Here is a 20,041-nt window from a genome sequence, read left to right as displayed (position 1 = left end):
TTCTCCCATCCCCTTTATTAACTTTGTTGCCCTCCTTTGTACTCTCTCTAGTTCCATTATATCCTTCCTGAGCATAGGTGCCCAAAACTGGACACAGTACTCCATGTGCGGTCTAACTAGGGATTTGTACAGAGGCAGTATAATGCTCTCATCATGTGTATCCAGACCTCTTTTAATGCACCCCATGATCCTGTTTGCCTTGGCAGCTGCTGCCTGGCACTGGCTGCTCCAGGTAAGTTTATCATTAACTAGGATCCCCAAGTCCTTCTCCCTGTCAGATTTACCCAGTGGTTTCCCATTCAGTGTGTAATGGTGATATTGATTCCTTCTTCCCATGTGTATAACCTTACATTTATCATTGTTAAACCTCATCTGCCACCTTTCAGCCCAAGTTTCCAACTTATCCAGGTCCATCTGTAGCAGAATACTATCTTCTCTTCTATTAACTGCTTTACATAGTTTTGTATCATCTGCAAATATCAATATTTTACTGTGTAAACCTTCTACCAGATCATTAATGAATATGTTGAAGAGAACAGGTCCCAATACCGACCCCTGCGGTACCCCACTGGTCACAGCGACCCAGTTAGAGACTATACCATTTATAACCACCCTCTGCTTTCTATCACTAAGCCAGTTACTAACCCATTTACACACATTTTCCCCCAGACCAAGCATTCTCATTTTGTGTACCAACCTCTTGTGCGGCACGGTATCAAACGCTTTGGAAAAATCGAGATATACCACGTCCAATGACTCACCGTGGTCCAGCACATAGCTTACCTCTTCATAAAAACTGATTAGATTGGTTTGACAGGAGCGATTTCTTATAAACCCATGCTGATATGGAGTTAAACAGTTATTCTCATTGAGATAATCCAGAATAACATCCTTCAGAAACCCTTCAAATATTTTACCAACAGTAGAGGTTAGACTTACTGGCCTATAATTTCCAGGTTCACTTTTAGAGCCCTTTTTGAATATTGGCACCACATTTGCTATGCGCCAGTCCTGCGGAACAGACCCCGTCGCTATAGAGTCCCTAAAAATAAGAAATAATGGTTTATCTATTACATTACTTAGTTCTCTTAGTACTCGTGGGTGTATGCCATCCGGACCCGGAGATTTATCTATTTTAATCTTATTTAGCTGGTTTCGCACCTCTTCTTGGGTTAGATTGGTGACCCTTAATATAGGGTTTTCATTGTTTCTTGGGATTTCACCTAGCATTTCATTTTCCACCGTGAATACCGTGGAGAAGAAGGTGTTTAATATGTTAGCCTTTTCCTCGTCATCTACAACCATTCTTTCCTCACTATTTTTTAAGGGGCCTACATTTTCAGTTTTTATTCTTTTACTATTGATATAGTTGAAGAACAGTTTGGGATTAGTTTTACTCTCCTTAGCAATGTGCTTCTCTGTTTCCTTTTTGGCAGCTTTAATTAGTTTTTTAGATAAAGTATTTTTCTCCCTATAGTTTTTTAGAGCTTCAATGGTGCCATCCTGCTTTAGTAGTGCAAATGCTTTCTTTTTACTGTTAATTGCCTGTCTTACTTCTTTGTTTAGCCACATTTGGTTTTTCCTATTTCTAGTCCTTTTATTCCCACAAGGTATAAACCGCTTACAGTGCCTATTTAGGATGTTCTTAAACATTTTCCATTTATTATCTGTATTCTTATTTCTGAGGATATTGTCCCAGTCTACCAGATTAAGGGCATCTCTAAGCTGGTCAAACTTTGCCTTCCTAAAGTTCAGTGTTTTTGTGACTCCCTGACAAGTCCCCCTAGTGAAAGACAGGTGAAACTGTACAATATTGTGGTCGCCATTTCCTAGATGCCCGACCACCTGCAGATTTGTTATTCTGTCAGGTCTATTAGATAGTATTAGGTCTAGACTTTGACCTTTCCTCACCTTTTGACTTTTACTGTCGCTCTTATTATCGCCTGGAGTATTGCAACTCTCTACTAATCGGTCTCCCTCTTTCTAAAATTTCTCCTTTTTCAATTCATCCTGAATGTAGCAGCCAAAGTCATGTTCCTGTCCAAATGCTACATTGATGCCTCCACCCTGTGCCAGTCATGACACTGGATACCCATCTAGAGAGTACGATATAAACAAATTACTCTCACCCACAACACTCTACAGTGCCACCCCACCCTACATCTCCTTCTCATCTCTGTCTACCTCCCTACCATCTCCACTGCTGCACCGCTCTACATCTCCTCCTCATCTGTTTATCACCCTACCTGTCCTCTCCACAGTGCTGAACCATCCTACTTCTCCTCCTCATCTGTGTCTACCACCCTACCTGTTCTCTCCAGATTGCCGCCCCACCCTACATCTCATCTTTCTACCACCCTACCTGTCCTCTCCACAGTGCTGCACCGCCCTACATATCCTCATCTGTCTACCACCCTACCTGTCTTCTCCACAGTGTCGCACCACTCTACATCTCCTCATCTGTTTACTATGCTACCTGTTCTCCCAACAGTGCCACACCATCCTACATCTCCTCATTTCTGTGAGAACAAATAAATGATCCACAATCAATATGTGCTAACATCACTATAACACCCTATCAGTATCATCCTAAGTACCAGAATTGGTAATGACACCGAAAAAGCACACCAAATTCCAAGTATAAAATATAATTTTTATTAATCCCATCTAAAATTACAAATACAACACAGATAAGAAAACCAAATTATCTCAGATTGTGAGGGACCCAGAAGATCACTATTCACATGCAACATATGGTACAAGCAAAAATATTATTGTCTGAAAAATTGTCAGAGCGCCCCCTGAAGAAGTGTTGACGAAACGCGCGTCGGGGTTGGAGGGACCGGGACTCTTCACTGAGCTATGTAAGTCAAGCGCTTTGCATATTTTATTTCATTTGTGCCCTTGCCGTTCTGGTTAATATATTGCTTGCTGATAGATGTTTCATACGCTCCGGATAGCTATTAACCTGGCAGTTCATTGGGCTTAAACCCACTACCCCTATTAGGCTGTGGGACAGTCTGTATAGAGTGGCTGTATATGGGGTGACAATTTTTCAGACAATAATATTTTTGCTTGTACCATATGTTGCATGTGAATAGTGATCTTCTGGGTCCCTCACAATCTGAGATAATTTGGTTTTCTTATCTGTGTTGTATTTGTAATTTTAGATGGGATTAATAAAAATTATATTTTATACTTGGAATTTGGTGTGCTTTTTCGGTGTCATTACCAATTCTGGTACTTAGGATGATACTGATAGGGTGTTATATCTCCTCATTTCTGTCTACTATGCTACCCATCTACTCCACAGTGCTGCACCACCCTACATCTCCTCATCTGTCTACCACCCTATCAGTCCTCTTCAGTGCTGCACCACCCTTCATCTCCTCATCTTTCTAGCACCCTACCTGTCCTCTCCACAGTGCTGCACCAACCTACATCTCCTCTTCATCTCTGTCTACCACTAGTGATGAGCGAGTGTACTCGTTGCTCGAGTTTTCCCGAGCACGCTTGGATGACCTCCAAGTATTTGACTGCTCAGAGATTTAGTTTTCATAGCACCGCCCTACATATCCTCCTCATCTGTCTACAACCCTACCTGTCCTCTCCACAGTGCCGCACCACTCTACATCTCCTCATCTATTTACTATGCTCAGAGCCGCTATCAGGGCATTACTGCCCTGACTGGCGTATGGGGCCCGGTGGGCAGAGGGGGCGCGCATCGGGCCTCGTCTCTTCTGCTCATCGGGCCCGGGCCCCAGCGGCAGGCTTCTATTGGTAACTGAACCTGCGTCCGAGACGCAGGTTCAGCTACTCTATTGCAGCCTTGCGGGCCCGCACGGCAATGGTTAAAAGCCAGCAGCCAATCAGAGGCTGGCAGCTGATGTCAGCGCGCATCGCTGGCGTATGACATCATTGTCATTCGCCGGCGAGTGCGCGCTGAAACGCTGGGAGGGATTTCTGCAGCAGGAGCGCAGCAAGGTAAGAAGAAAGGTTTTTGTTTTTTTAAATTATTTTTATTGAAAGCGGCAAGCCACAATATGTCACCGGCAGGATGGAGACTGTTATGACCCCAATGGCGAGGGTCTCAGAGGAACGTGGAAGTCTGCAGAATACAAAAATCCAGCTCATAGGGCAGTGGTAGCTGGGTTGACCATATATCTACTCCTCACGCCAACACTAGAAGTAGCCGGGGATCATTCCTACGTAGATTCTAGATGACACGCTCCAGCCGGAGAATCTAGCTACCCCTAGTAGAGGAAAACAAAAGACCTTTCTTGCCTCCAGAGAAGGGGACCCCAAAGCTGGATAGAAGCCCCCCACAAATAATAACGGTGAGGTAAGAGGAAATGACAAACACAGAAATGAACCAGGTTTAGCACAGAGAGGCCCGCTTACTGATAGCAGAATAAAGAAAGGTAACTTATATGGTCAACAAAAACCCTATCAAAATCCACACTGGAAATTCAAGAACCCCCGAACCGTCTAACGGTCCGGGGGGAGAACACCAGCCCCCTAGAGCCTCCAGCAAAGGTCAGGATATATATTTGGAACAAGCTGGACAAAAATACAAAACCAAAACAAAATAGCAAAAAGCAAAAAGCGGACTTAGCTGATATAACTGGAACCAGGATCAGTAGACAAGAGCACAGCAGACTAGCTCTGATAACTACGTTGCCAGGCATTGAACTGAAGGTCCAGGGAGCTTAAATAGCAACACCCTTAACTAACGACCCAGGTGCGGATAAAAGGAATGACAGAAAAACCAGAGTCAAAAAACTAGTAACCACTAGAGGGAGCAAAAAATAAATTCACAACAGTACCCCCCCCCTTAGTGAGGGGTCACCGAACCCTCACCACGACCACCAGGGCGATCAGGATGAGCGGCATGAAAGGCACGAACTAAATCGGCCGCATGAACATCAGAGGCGACCACCCAGGAATTATCCTCCTGACCATAGCCCTTCCACTTGACCAGGTACTGAAGCCTCCGCCTGGAGAGGCGAGAATCCAAGATCTTCTCCACCACGTACTCCAACTCGCCCTCAACCAACACCGGAGCAGGAGGCTCAGCAGAAGGAACTACAGGCACAATGTACCGCCGCAACAAGGACCTATGAAATACATTGTGAATAGCAAACGACACAGGAAGATCCAGACGAAAAGATACAGGATTAAGGATTTCCAATATCTTGTAAGGCCCAATAAAACGAGGTTTAAATTTGGGAGAGGAGACCTTCATAGGAACAAAGCGGGAAGAAAGCCATACCAAATCCCCAACGCGTAGTCGGGGACCCACACCGCGGCGGCGGTTGGCAAAGCGCTGAGCCCTCTCCTGTGACAACTTCAAGTTGTCCACCACATGATTCCAGATCCGCTGCAACCTATCCACCACAGAATCCACCCCAGGACAGTCAGAAGGCTCCACATGACCCGAAGAAAAGCGAGGATGGAAACCAGAGTTGCAGAAAAAAGGCGAAACCAAGGTGGCGGAACTAGCCCGATTATTAAGGGCAAACTCAGCCAACGGCAAGAATGTCACCCAATCGTCCTGATCAGCAGAGACAAAACACCTCAAATAAGCCTCCAAAGTCTGATTGGTTCGCTCCGTCTGTCCATTAGTCTGAGGATGGAAAGCAGACGAAAACGACAAATCAATGCCCATCCTACTACAAAAGGATCGCCAGAATCTGGAAACGAACTGGGATCCTCTGTCTGACACAATATTCTCAGGGATGCCGTGCAAACGAACCACGTTCTGGAAAAACACAGGAACCAGATCGGAAGAGGAAGGCAGCTTAGGCAAAGGAACCAAATGGACCATCTTTGAGAAGCGATCACATATCACCCAGATAACGGACATGCCCTGGGATAGCGGAAGATCAGAAATGAAATCCATGGAGATATGTGTCCAAGGTCTCTTCGGGACAGGCAAGGGCAAGAGCAAACCGCTGGCACGAGAACAGCAAGGCTTAGCTCGAGCACAAGTCCCACAGGACTGCACAAATGACCGCACATCCCTTGACAAGGAAGGCCACCAAAAGGACCTGGCCACCAGATCTCTGGTGCCAAAAATTCCCGGGTGACCTGCCAACACCGAGGAATGAACCTCGGAAATGACTCTGCTGGTCCATGCTGGTCCACTTATCCGGGACAAACAGTCTGTCAGGTGGACAAGACTCAGGCCTATCAGCCTGAAATCTCTGCAACACACGTCGCAGATCCGGAGAAATAGCTGACAAGATAACTCCATCTTTAAGAATACCAACAGGATCAGCGACTCCAGGAGCATCAGGCACAAAGCTCCTAGAAAGAGCATCGGCCTTCACATTCTTTGAACCTGGTAAATACGAGACAACAAAATCAAAGCGGGAGAAAAACAATGACCAGCGGGCCTGTCTCGGATTAAGGCGTTTAGCAGATCGAGATACATCAGATTTTTGTGATCAGTCAAGACCACCACACGATGCTTAGCACCCTCGAGCCAATGACGCCACTCCTCAAATGCCCATTTCATGGCCAACAACTCCCGATTGCCCACATCATAATTTCGCTCGGCAGGCGAAAACTTCCTAGAGAAAAAGGCACAAGGTTTCATAACAGAGCAACCAGGGCCTCTCTGCGACAAAACGGCCCCTGCTCCAATCTCTGAAGCATCCACCTCAACCTGAAAGGGAAGTGAGACATCGGGCTGGCACAAAACAGGCGCCGAAGTAAACCGGCGTTTCAACTCCTGGAAAGCCTCCACGGCAGCAGGAGCCCAGTTAGCTACATCGGAGCCCTTCTTGGTCATATCCGTCAAAGGTTTCACAATGCTAGAAAAATTAGCGATAAAACGACGGTAGAAGTTAGCGAAACCCAAGAACTTCTGTAGACTCTTAACTGACGAGGGCTGAGTCCAATCAAGAATAGCTCGGACCTTGACTGGGTCCATCTCCACAGCAGAAGGGGAAAAAATGAACCCCAAAAAGGGAACCTTCTGTACACCAAAGAGACACTTTGAGCCCTTGACAAACAAAGAATTTTCACGCAAAATTTTAAAGACCAACCTGACCTGCTCCACATGCGAATCCCAATTATCAGAAAAAACCAAAATATCATCCAGATAAACAATCAAAAATTTATCCAGATACTTCCGGAAAATGTCATGCATAAAGGACTGAAAAACTGAAGGCGCATTGGAGAGCCCAAAAGGCATCACCAAGTACTCAAAATGACCTTCGGGCGTATTGAATGCGGTTTTCCATTCATCACCTTGCTTAATGCGCACAAGGTTGTACGCACCACGAAGATCTATCTTGGTGAACCACTTGGCACCTTTAATCCGGGCAAACAAGTCAGACAACAGCGGTAAAGGATACTGAAATTTGACAGTGATCTTATTTAAAAGCCGATAATCAATACAAGGTCTCAAAGATCCGTCCTTTTTTGCCACAAAAAAGAATCCCGCACCAAGAGGGGAAGAAGACGGACGAATATGTCCTTTCTCTAGAGACTCCTTGATATATGAACGCATAGCGGTATGTTCAGGTACCGACAGATTAAACAGTCTTCCCTTAGGAAATTTACTGCCTGGGATCAAATCTATAGCACAGTCACAGTCCCTATGAGGAGGCAGTGCACTGGACTCAGACTCACTGAAGACATCCTGATAATCAGACAAATACTCCGGAACTTCCGAAGGCGTAGAAGAAGCAATAGACACAGGCAGGGAATCCCCATGAATACCACGACAGCCCCAACTTGAGACTGACATAGCCTTCCAGTCCAGGACTGGATTATGGGTCTGTAACCATGGCAGCCCTAAAACAACCAAATCATGCATTTTATGTAAAACCAGGAAACGTATCACCTCGCGGTGTTCAGGAGTCATGCACATGGTAACCTGTGTCCAATACTGCGGTTTATTTGCTGCCAATGGCGTAGCATCAATACCCCTAAGAGGAATAGGATTTTCTAATGGTTCAAGAGTAAAACCACAGTGCTTAGCAAATGACAGATCCATAAGACTCAGGGCAGCACCTGAATCTACAAACGCCATGACAGGATAAGATGACAGTGAGCAAATCAAAGTTACAGACAGAATAAATTTAGGTTGCAAATTACCAACGGTGACAGGACTAACAACCTTAGCTATACGTTTAGAGCATGCTGAGATAATATGTGTAGAATCACCACAGTAGTAGCACAAGCCATTCCGGCGTCTATGAATTTTCCGCTCATTTCTAGTCAGGATTCTATCACATTGCATTAAATCAGGTGTCTGTTCAGACAACACCATGAGGGAATTTGCGATTTTTCTATCACATTGCACCGAATTAGGTGTCTGTTCAGACAACACCATGAGGGAATTTGCGGTTTTGCGCTCCCGCAACCGCCGGTCAATTTGAATAGCCAGTGCCATAGTATCATTCAGACCTGTGGGAATGGGAAAACCCACCATAACATTCTTAATGGCTTCAGAAAGGCCATTTCTAAAATTAGCGGCCAGTGCACACTCGTTCCAATGTGTCAGCACGGACCATTTCCGAAATTTTTGGCAGTACACTTCAGCCTCGTCCTGCCCCTGAGACATAGCCAGCAAGGCCTTTTCTGCCTGAATCTCAAGATTGGGTTCCTCATAAAGTAAACCGAGCGCCAGAAAAAACGCATTAATATCAGCCAATGCCGGATCTCCTGGCGCCAGCGAAAAAGCCCAATCCTGAGGGTCGCCCCGTAAGAACGAAATAACAATTTTTACTTGCTGAGCAGAGTCTCCAGATGAACAGGGTCTCAGGGACAAAAACAATTTACAATTATTCACAAAATTCCTAAACTTAAACCTGTCTCCGGAAAACAGTTCAGGAATCGGTATTTTAGGTTCTGACCTAGGATTACTGATAACATAGTCTTGTATGCCCTGCACACGAGTAGCCAGCTGGTCCACACTTGTAATCAAGGTCTGGACATTCATGTCTGCAGCAAGCATAGCCACTCTGAGGTAAAGGGGAAGAAGAAAAAAAAAAAAAAAAACTCAGAATCTTCTTTCTTATAATCCCTCTTCTGCAATGCATTAAACATTTAATACTGGCCTGGCAAACTGTTATGACCCCAATGGCGAGGGTCTCAGAGGAACGTGGAAGTCTGCAGAATACAAAAATCCAGCTCATAGGGCAGTGGTAGCTGGGTTGACCATATATCTACTCCTAACGCCAACACTAGAAGTAGCCGGGGATCATTCCTACGTAGATTCTAGATGACACGCTCCAGCCGGAGAATCTAGCTACCCCTAGTAGAGGAAAACAAAAGACCTTTCTTGCCTCCAGAGAAGAGGACCCCAAAGCTGGATAGAAGCCCCCCACAAATAATAACGGTGAGGTAAGAGGAAATGACAAACACAGAAATGAACCAGGTTTAGCACAGAGAGGCCCGCTTACTGATAGCAGAATAAAGAAAGGTAACTTACAGTGCCTACAAGTAGTATTCAACCCCCTGCAGATTTAGCAGGTTTACACATTTGGAATTAACTTGGCATTGTGACATTTGGACTGTAGATCAGTCTGGAAGTGTGAAATGCACTGCAGCAAAAAAGAATGTTATTTCTTTGTTTGTTTGTTTTTTAAATTGGGAAAAGTTTTTTCAGAGGGTCATTTATTATTCAACCCCTCAACCCCCCAGAATTCTGTTTGGTTCCCCTAAAGTATTAAGAAGTAGTTCAGGCACAAAAAACAATGAGCTTCACATGTTTGGATTAATTATCTCTTTTTCCAGCCTTTTCTGACTATTTAAGACCCTCCCCAAACTTGTGAACAGCACTCATACATGGTCAACATGGGAAAGACAAAGGAGCATTCCAAGGCCATCAGAGACAAGATCGTGGAGGGTCACAAGGCTGGCAAGGGGTACAAAACCCTTTCCAAGGAGTTGGGCCTACCTGTCTCCACTGTTGGGAGCATCATCCGGAAGTGGAAGGCTTATGGAACTACTGTTAGCCTTCCATGGCCTGGACAGCCTTTGAAAGTTTCCTCCCGTGCCGAGGCCAGGCTTGTCCGAAGTGTCAAGGCTAACCCAAGGACAACAAGGAAGGAGCTCCGGGAAGATCTCATGGCAGTGGGGACATTGGTTTCAGTCAATACCATAAGTAATGTACTCCACCGCAATGGTCTCCGTTCCAGACGAGCCCGTAAGGTACCTTTACTTTCAAAGCGTCATGTCAAGGCTCGTCTACAGTTTGCTCATGATCACTTGGAGGACTCTGAGACTGACTGGTTCAAGGTTCTCTGGTCTGATGAGACCAAGATCGAGATCTTTGGTGCCAACCACACACGTGACGTTTGGAGACTGGATGGCACTGCATACAACCCCAAGAATACCATCCCTACAGTCAAGCATGGTGGTGGCAGCATCATGCTGTGGGGCTGTTTCTCAGCCAAGGGGCCTGGCCATCTGGTCCGCATCCATGGGAAGATGGATAGCATGGCCTACCTGGAGATTTTGGCCAAGAACCTCCGCTCCTCCATCAAGGATCTTAAGATGGGTCGTCATTTCATCTTCCAACAAGACAATGACCCAAAGCACACAGCCAAGAAAACCAAGGCCTGGTTCAAGAGGCAAAAAATCAAGGTGTTGCAGTGGCCTAGTCAGTCTCCTGACCTTAACCCAATTGAAAACTTGTGGAAGGAGCTCAAGATTAAAGTCCACATGAGACACCCAAAGAACCTAGATAACTTGGAGAAGATCTGCATGGAGGAGTGGGCCAAGATAACTCCAGAGACCTGTGCCGGCCTGATCAGGTCTTATAAAAGACGATTATTAGCTGTAATTGCAAACAAAGGTTATTCCACAAAATATTAAACCTAGGGGTTGAATAATAATTGACCCACACTTTTATGTTTAAAATTTATAAAAATTTAACTGAGCAACAAAACTTTTTGGTTTGTAAGATTTATACATCTGTTAATAAATCCTGCTCTTGTTTGAAGTTTGAAGGCTCTAACTTATTTGCATCTTATTAAACCTGCTAAATCTGCAGGGGGTTGAATACTACTTGTAGGCACTGTATATGGTCAACAAAAACCCTATCAAAATCCACACTGGAAATTCAAGAACCCCCGAACCGTCTAACGGTCCGGGGGGAGAACACCAGCCCCCTAGAGCTTCCAGCAAAGGTCAGGATATATATTTGGAACAAGCTGGACAAAAATACAAAACCAAAACAAAATAGCAAAAAGCAAAAAGCGGACTTAGCTGATATAACTGGAACCAGGATCAGTAGACAAGAGCACAGCAGACTAGCTCTGATAACTACGTTGCCAGGCATTGAACTGAAGGTCCAGGGAGCTTAAATAGCAACACCCTTAACTAACGACCCAGGTGCGGATAAAAGGAATGACAGAAAAACCAGAGTCAAAAAACTAGTAACCACTAGAGGGAGCAAAAAGTAAATTCACAACAGGAGACCCATGGACCAAGTGTCTCCATCCAGCTCGGTGCAGAATGGAGACAGGGGGCAGAATGGAGACAAGGGGCAGATTGGAGACACGGTGCAGAATGGAGACATGGGGGCAGAATTGGAGACACGGGCAGAATGGAGACAAGGGGCAGAATTGAGACACGGGGCAGACTGGAGACACAGGGGGAAGAATGGAGACAGGTGGCAGAATGGAGACACGGCATAATGGAGACACAGGAGGCAAGACTGGAAACACGGGGCAGGATTGGAGACACAGGGGGCAAGAATAGAGACAAGGGGCAGAATGGAGACAAGGGGCAGAATGGAGACAAGGGGGCAGAATGGAGACAAGGGGCAGATTGGAGACCGGGCAGAATGGAGAAAAGCAGCAGAATTGAGACACGGGAGCAGATTGGAGACACAGGGGGAAGAATGGAGACACAGCAGAATGGAGACACAGGGGGCAAGAATGGAGACATGGGGCAAGAATGGAGACATGGGGCAAGATTGGTGATGGGGCAAGAATGGAGACACGGGGGCAGAATGGAGACACGGGGGCAGAATGGGGACATGGGGCAGAATGGAGACAAGGGGGGCAGAATGGAGACAAGGGGGGCAGAATGGAGACACGGGGGCAGAATGGAGACAAGGGGCATATTGGAGACGGGGCAGAATGGAGACAAGCCGCAGAATTGAGACACGGGAGAAGATTGGAGACACAGGGGGAAGAATGGAGACAGGTGGCAGAATGGAGACACAGGGGGCAAGAATGGAGACACGGGGCAGAATTGAGACGGGGCAGAATGGAGACAAGGGGTAAGAATTGGAGACACGAGGGGAAGAATGGAGACAGGTGGCAGAATGGAGACAAGGGGCAGAATGAAGACAAGGGGGTAGAATGGAGACAGGGGGCAGAATGGAGACACGGGGGCAGAATGGAGACGGGAAAGAATGGTGACAAGGGAAGAATTGGAGACACGAGGGGAAGAACAGAGACAAGGGGGCAGAATGGAGACATGGGAGCAGAATGGAGACACGGGCAGATGGGAGACAGGGCAGGATGGAAGACATGGGGGCAGGATTGGAGATGGGGGCAGACTGGAGACAGGGGGGCAGAATGGAGACACGGGTTTAGATGGGAGACACGGGGTGCAGGATTGGAGACACGGGGTGCAGGATTGAGACATGATGCAGGATGGAGACAGATGGGGCAGGATCATGGGACAGATGGGGCAGGATCATGGGGCAGGATGGGGAGATCATATGGGGCAGGATGGGACATCACATGGGGGCAGAATAGGAGAACATATGGCTGGAGCCAGGAAAGAGACACACGGGGGCCAGGATAAAGGATATTATTACATAGGGGCCAATTAAGGGATATTATTACTGCAGTGATGTATTTATTTTATTTTTTGAGGATACTGTTTTAAATGAAGGGGGTTGGTCCTGTTACTGTGCAGAGCATCACTGTCGCTTTTTTTCTTCATCTGTTGTAGTTTAGAATTTGGGGAAAAAAAAAAATAATGTGTTCTGCAAGCGATGCTCTAGATAACTGTAATTTCCTGCAGAAACAAGCCCTGGCTGGATGAAGTGACGGCGGTCTGTGCTGGATGAAGATTAAAAGCAAATATGAAGGACTTCACCTAGAGACGTCACTGGTGAGTCAGAGTGTCACCTGTACACTGATGCTATACACTGTATACTATATACAGCGGTCCTGTGTACAATGTCACCAGTGATCATTGTATTACCTTTACATTATACACTATATACAGACCTCTTGTGTATAATGTCACCGGTGATCACTGTATTACCTGTACACAGACACTGCATACGAAGTACAGCTCTCCTGTGAAAACTGGCACTTATGGTGATATTAGTATTGGGTTTTTTTCATTTCATTACTGATCAGTATTGTAGTATTCAGTCACTATGTGGTGGTAATATGTTGTCCGGCTATGCTGTTGCGGTATTTGTTCCTTGTATGTGCTATTATTTGGTCACTATGTGGTGGTAATATGTGGTCTGGTCATGGTGTGGTGGTATTTGTTCCTTGTATGTGGCATTATTGGTGATCATATGGTGGTAATATGTGGTCTGGACATGGTGTGGAGGTATTTGTTCCTTGTATGTGGCATTATTGGTGATCATATGGTGGTAATATGTGGTCTGGTCATGGTGCGGTGCTATTTGTCCCCTGTATGTGGTATTGGTAATTTTAAAAATGGAAAAATAAATAAAAATATACCTAAATTGTATTGGATATTTTAACAAATGTTTAATAGGTTAGAGTAGAGTAGGGCCCAACCTTGTCATGGTGGTGGCTTTAAAAATCTTCTGACCGTGGACAATCCAAGGGGTGGAGGCGGGGCTGGGGTGGAGCCTGGGCAGAGTCTCAAGGGGGCGCCAAAAATTTTGCCAGTATGGGGCCCCGAAATTTCTAGTGGCAGCCCTGACTATGCTACTTGTTCTCCCAACAGTGCCACACCATCCTACATCTCATTTCTGTCTACTATGCTACCCATCCACTCCACAGTGCTGCACCACCCTACATCTCCTCATCTGTCAAGAACCCTACCTGTCCTCTCCACTGTGCTGCACCACCCTACAGCTTCTCCTCATCTTCATCTACCACCCTACCCATCCTCTCCACAGTGCTGAACAACCTTACATCTCCTCCTCATCCGTGCTTCCCTCATTTTTCTAATAGATTGCAGCTTGCGAGCAGGACTCTAACTCGTTTTGCAACTGAACTCTGTGATGTCTTTATTGTCTGTACAATATGCTTATTGTAAAGTGCTGCCAAATATGTTGATGCTACAGAAAAAAAAAGTTATTATATAACAGGTGAAAACAGAAGTTATGCTTGTATTGAATGCAAGTCTGACTCCATAAAGTACTTACCAGTGCAGTAACTGTCTTCTCGTGACAGTAAATGAAAAGAGCAGTGAAAGCGGGAGGAGGGTGTAAATGACGAGAGCAGTGACAGTGGGAGGAGGGTGTAAATGACAAGAACAGTGACAGCGGGAGGAGGGCGTAAATGATGAGAACAGTGACAGCGGGAGGAGGGCGTAAATTTCGAGAGCAGTGAAAGAGGGAGGAGGGTGCAAATGACGAGAGCAGTGACAGCAGGAGGAGGAAGTAAATGATGAGAACAGTGACAGCGGGAGGAGGGCGTAAATGACGAGAGCAGGACAGGGGGAGGACGTAAATGACGAGAACAGTGACAGCAGGAGGGTGTAAATGACGTGAGCAGTGACAGCGGGAAGAGGGTGTAAATGACAAGAACTGTGACAGCGGGAGGAGTGCGTAAATGATGAGAGCAATGACAGCGGGAGGAGGACGTAAATGATGAGAACAGTGACAGCGGGAGGAGGGCGTAAATGACGAGAGCAGTAATAGCAGGAAGAGGGCGTAAATGAAGAGAGCAGTGACAGCAGGAGGAGGAAGTAAATGACGAGAGCAGTGACAGCAGGAGGGTGTAAATGACGAGAGCAGTGACAGCAGGAAGAGGGCGTAAATGATGAAAGCAGTGACAGCGGGAGGAGGGCGTAAACGAACGAGAGCAGTGACAGCGGGAGGGTGAAAATGATGAGAGCAGTGGCAGAGGGAGCAGGGCGTAAATGACGAGCAGTGACAGTGGGTGCAAACAACAAGAGCAGGGACAGGAGGAGGGCCTAAATTATGAGAACGATGACAGGGGGAGTAGGGTGTAAATGATGAGAACGATGTCAGGGGGAGGAGAAAGGGGTAAGTAGTTAAAGTGGCTACAGCGGAAGGAGGGTGTAAATGATGAGATGGCATTTTTGGCACTTCCTGTATAATTTTTTTTAACAACGAATGTAGGATGGTCAGGATGCACTGGTGATATGAGAACCAAGTGTAGCAAAAAATATAGAAAGTTTATTAATTAGAACATTGAAAAAATCAAAATCATGCATTAAAACAATGTAAAAAAGTGGATTCTTCAGCCTCGTCTTTGGAGGTGTAACCTAATTTCTGACTGGCTGATAGTGATGCCAGTAATTCACATCTTATCGAGCCTGCCCTCCCTGTTAAATACAACTTATTTCTGTTGTATTCCAGCCTACTCCTGACATATTCAAGTTAGCGACTAATTAAAACTTTATGTGCATCCTTTCTGATTGGTCCCATAAATGTACACAAAACATGCTCCTGTAGGTGTGACGCCACCCTCAGACGAAGGCAGCACATCAAAACGAGCATCGGGGCCTGGCACCACATCCCACAGGAGTAATGACCCATGTTATATGCCGCTCTCTTGTCATCTGTTTGCTTATTTCACCTGTTCCTGTCGATTTAAACCATTTTTCATGAAATATCTTTTTGATCTTATATAAATTAGTGTATTTCCATGAGGGTACATAGATTTGCTTTATGTACGATAGAGACACAAACAATTTCATATACCTCCTGTTATATATTGCATGTGGGATTGTGGCGCCATCTTGTGGTTTCCCACTTTTTAACATTCTTTTAATGCATGATTTTGGTATTGTAATCAATAAACTTCCTATGTTTTTTTGCTACATATGGTTCTTGTGTAAATTTTCTTCGTATGATTATACGATTCATCTGTACTGAACCAGTTATCTATTCCATGTAGCCATTTTCTGGCACTTTAACAGTAGCTTTTCCTTTACTTTATATACGGTATGCACTGTGAATGTTATCACCTTTGTAATCATAATGGTGATATGAGAAGCAGAATGATAGACGAGATACAAAGTGGGAAGATTTCATTCAGAACACTGCTGAAATGAAAAATGAAAAGGGTATAGCAGGAAGGGATGCAGGATCACCGGCTTCTAGAGAACAGTCTGTTTTTGCCTTCTGTGAGAACGGGGGGCGTCGTCCTTGATCTCATTTTCAGCAGAAATTTTAAGATTTGTGAATTTGTCAAATTAATTTACCATCTCTTCTTTTTTCTCATCCTGCTTTTTGAGGAACCCGATGACATCCAACATGTCCTTCTCCAGCTGATCCCTGTTCTTGGTCAGCTCCACATTGTTGTGCGCCAGACTGCGTGCAGCTTCCCGGTACTCTGCTCTAGAACATTCCGTCATCTTCAGCCGGGCCTCCCACACAGCCGCACTCGCCTTCGCTCTCTCCACCTCTGACTCCTTATCCACTTTGGATAATGTTTCACGTTTCCCAGCCGCCTTCTTCCTACAAAAAAAAAGGTCAGGATAGTGACTAACCCATAACATTTGAAGGCCTTCCCCTTTGGTGGAGTCGAAATATCTTTTGGGGTAGAGAGCAGTGGTCTTCTCTGCGAAGGGTCGGGTTTTTTTCTGGACAAAAAAAAAAGGCGGAACCAATTGGCAACAGAAGAATTGCAGAGAGAGACAGTTCTCGTGCGGGACCTGGACAGGTGCTTTGCATCACGAAGTTCCTGGATACTCAAATGAGAATTTGGTGCCAAAGAGAGGAGCGCTGCAGACATGGACCAAAGACTACGCTGAAGCCAATGTGACAGGCCACAAAGGATAGCCTGAGCCAGCAGAGTGCCGGTCACCGACAGACGACCCAGAGACTGAACCTGCGCCAGTTGAGACCCAGAGTCAAGGCTGCACCAGTCAAGATGAGAACCCTCACCCTGTGCCAGTCAAGTTCCAGAGGCCAGACCACGACCGTCAAGAGTTGGGACCAAGCCCTCTCTACCCCAGGCCTAGGAGACGCCTACCAACCGTCAAGCACCGAAGATCCGCAAGGAGACATCAATCAGAGGAGGATGCCTGCAGTTACAGGGGACCACACGAGTGAGCAGAGCTGTCAGTTCCAGCCATAACGTACTGTACAGGAGTTGGCCTGGGTTAGGACAACAGGTGGGGTGGGGGCTAGTTGGTGCACAGGAGGCTCAACGTTCAATGATAAACTTTGTTAGGAGGACTTGCGGCCTAGTGGGAAAACCCGATGACCATTGTTGCAGAAAGAGCTAAAGTATTAACTCCAAGGAATGGGTGTACCAACCTTATATAAAGAACATTAGCATAATTCTTGAGAGACTTTCCCCGCTCATCAATTGTATAGTTTCATGATTAATTGCTGTTCGCACAGTTTGATATTATTAACTGTCTTCTAATTGCTAAATATACAAAAAACACAAATAATAGCAAATGCTAAGTATCCACTGAAAGTTACAAAACCTAAAAATATGATACACAACCAAAGTCTATAAAGAATATATAATGTTTATTGACAAAATACTAAAAAACAAATAACTCATAAGCACAAAAAGGAAAAGCCACCAGGTGTTGAAAAAGAACAGGGCACCATCAAGGGGTGTGAATATTTGAATAAACCTACTCAGTAGAATTAGTTATACAGTTTAATACACAAGAAAAAAAAAATGTTTGTAGAAAATGTAAATATATAATATAAAAGTGATATATAGTACTACCATTATGTGCATCAAAGAGTATAACAATAGATAATTAATTATACATAATAACATTCAGCAGTTGGCTACAAATTTTATAAAAAAAAGAACTGGACAGAAAAACAGCAAAAGATAATAAATAAATATAGTAAAAATAGTAAGAGTAGGACAGGTAAGTATAAATTGAGGACAAATGTCAATAATGATAATAAATAGCCTGCCTACTAATTATCAAAGTATTAGTGCATATAAATGTATAGCTGCGCACAAAAAAAAAATTATATATATATATATATATATATATATATATATATATATATATATATATATATATATATATATTTTTATATTTATAATAATAAATACCCTGAGTGTGTTGGGGAACTTCGCTTGGCACGGGATTTAAGCACTCAGGCACGGTTTCTCCACATAAACAGTCTATCCGGTTTATTAAGCTTCATAAACCGGGTCACAAACAGTTCATTATATACATCAACGGAACACATTAACCACCGACAGTCTGTTCCAATGGCAGATACTTCTCTGCCCGTAACCCCCAGTTATCTGGAGTTACCTTACAGGAGCTCCTGCGCCACACACTGCCTCCTGTCAGTCCTGGTTCCCAAGGAAAAGCTGCCTCACTGGGGATCACTGTCCTTGTGACCAGGGCACCTCAGATAGTCCAGACCCGCACTAGGAACTGTAGATTCCCCAACACAGTAGCCGTCCCAGGCTCTGCAGATATGGCCTCTCCGTGCGCAATTCAGGAAGTCCAGTCCCAGGCACTTCCAACACACAGGCCTTCAGTCCATGGTCTCATCATGTGCTTCCAGGAATCCTGTCAACTCCAGGACATTCCAACACACTGACCATTCAGTTCATAGCCTCAGCAGGTGCTTCCAGGAATCCAGTCCATTCCAACACACAGGCTATACAGGAACTCACACTCTGAACCTCCCAGGTCCTTACACTCTCAACCATGTGACCCACACCCTGGTCACATTATGTAGCTGAAACCACTCCCATAGGTGGGAGGTGTGTGCGTGGCTAGTTCGACCCACCCTGCTCTTCAAACTAGCCTTATAAGCCTCCCATTATAACTATAAAAATACTTGTGGGACTACAGGTCCCAGAACAACAATACTACTCGGCCATTTACAATAATGCCAGTCCCTAATTCACCATCATAATTATGCCTCCAAGCGCATCCTGAAGCACACACACAGTGCCCCCTGGCTATAACATGGGTCACTGCATCACACAATATAATCACTGTATTATCAAAACATACAGTATATAGTGATAAATAAGTAGATACGGAGTTACATGAAGCTTAAAAGACAACTGAAAATGGAATGGTGGAAATGAGAGGACATCTCACTGGCTGACAGTGTGCACTAGGGCAGGCAAAAGCCCCCACCAGCCATTTATGGGACTTAATTCAATGATGGAATGAACATTTTTTTTTCCTTTTTTTGCCATTTATAATTCTTAGGTAATAATAATGTTTAAATTTAATTAACTAGTCGAGTCTATGCCCTTATATGCGGAGTGCTGTATTCTGGACCTTCATCATCCAATTGGAAAAATTTCAAACTCCAATTGGAAAGTGTTTCAAGTGGAAATACCACAAGGCTCTGTAATGGCTCCAGTGTTTTTCAACATTTTTAGAAGTGACCTATATAAGGAAAGTGAAGGTAAACTGATCAAATTTGCAGACCATGCAAAGCTAGGAGGGATAGCTCACTTGAAGTACTCACGTGAAGTACCGTATATACTTGTGTATGAGCTGAGATTTTCAGCACAATTTTTTGTGTTGAAAACGCCCCCCTCGGCTTATACATGAGTCAGCTGTCCAGAACGCTGACGGGGGAGGGGGAGCGGCGAAGCAGCGGCAGGAGCCGGCGGCTGTGGCACATTGACAGCTACAGCTGCAGCCACCGGATATCAGAAGACATTATACTCACCCTCCATCACTGCATCTTCATCCCTGCATCTCCGTTGTCACGGTGACGGCGGCTCACCTCTACTGAGCGGGCACGTGGTACCGCTCATTAAGGTAATGAATATGGACACATCTCCACTACCATAGGCATGGAGCGCATATTCATTACCTTAATGAGCGGTACCACGTGACCGCTGAGCAGAGGAGAGGGGAGCCGCCGACACCATGACAAAGGAGATGCAGGGATGGAGATACA

General features: G+C 45.2%; 2 protein-coding genes across 2 annotated transcripts in view; both read right to left on the bottom strand.

The window, feature by feature from the left end:
• The window catches only part of BBOF1 (basal body orientation factor 1), a 69,573-nt gene that overhangs the window by 38,266 nt on the left and 11,266 nt on the right, over nucleotides 1–20,041 (bottom strand). Inside the window, exon 2 of the mRNA XM_077267394.1 lies at nucleotides 16,372–16,627. Coding sequence (XP_077123509.1) covers nucleotides 16,372–16,627 — 256 coding nt within the window. The remainder of the gene's footprint in view (nucleotides 1–16,371; nucleotides 16,628–20,041) is intronic.
• LOC143778640 (uncharacterized) lies at nucleotides 965–15,278 on the bottom strand. The gene is made up of 2 exons (XM_077267401.1): nucleotides 14,342–15,278; nucleotides 965–1,042 (listed from the first exon to the last, which is right to left on the bottom strand). The coding sequence occupies exons 1-2, from the start codon at nucleotides 15,239–15,241 to the stop codon at nucleotides 965–967; spliced, it is 978 nt and encodes a 325-aa protein (XP_077123516.1). The 5' UTR covers nucleotides 15,242–15,278.

Source organism: Ranitomeya variabilis, chromosome 1, assembly GCF_051348905.1.
Source record: "Ranitomeya variabilis isolate aRanVar5 chromosome 1, aRanVar5.hap1, whole genome shotgun sequence".
NCBI classification, from domain to species: domain Eukaryota; kingdom Metazoa; phylum Chordata; class Amphibia; order Anura; family Dendrobatidae; genus Ranitomeya; species Ranitomeya variabilis.
The sequence above is the reverse complement of the archived record's forward strand: the minus strand, read 5'-3'. Positions and strand labels throughout refer to the sequence as shown.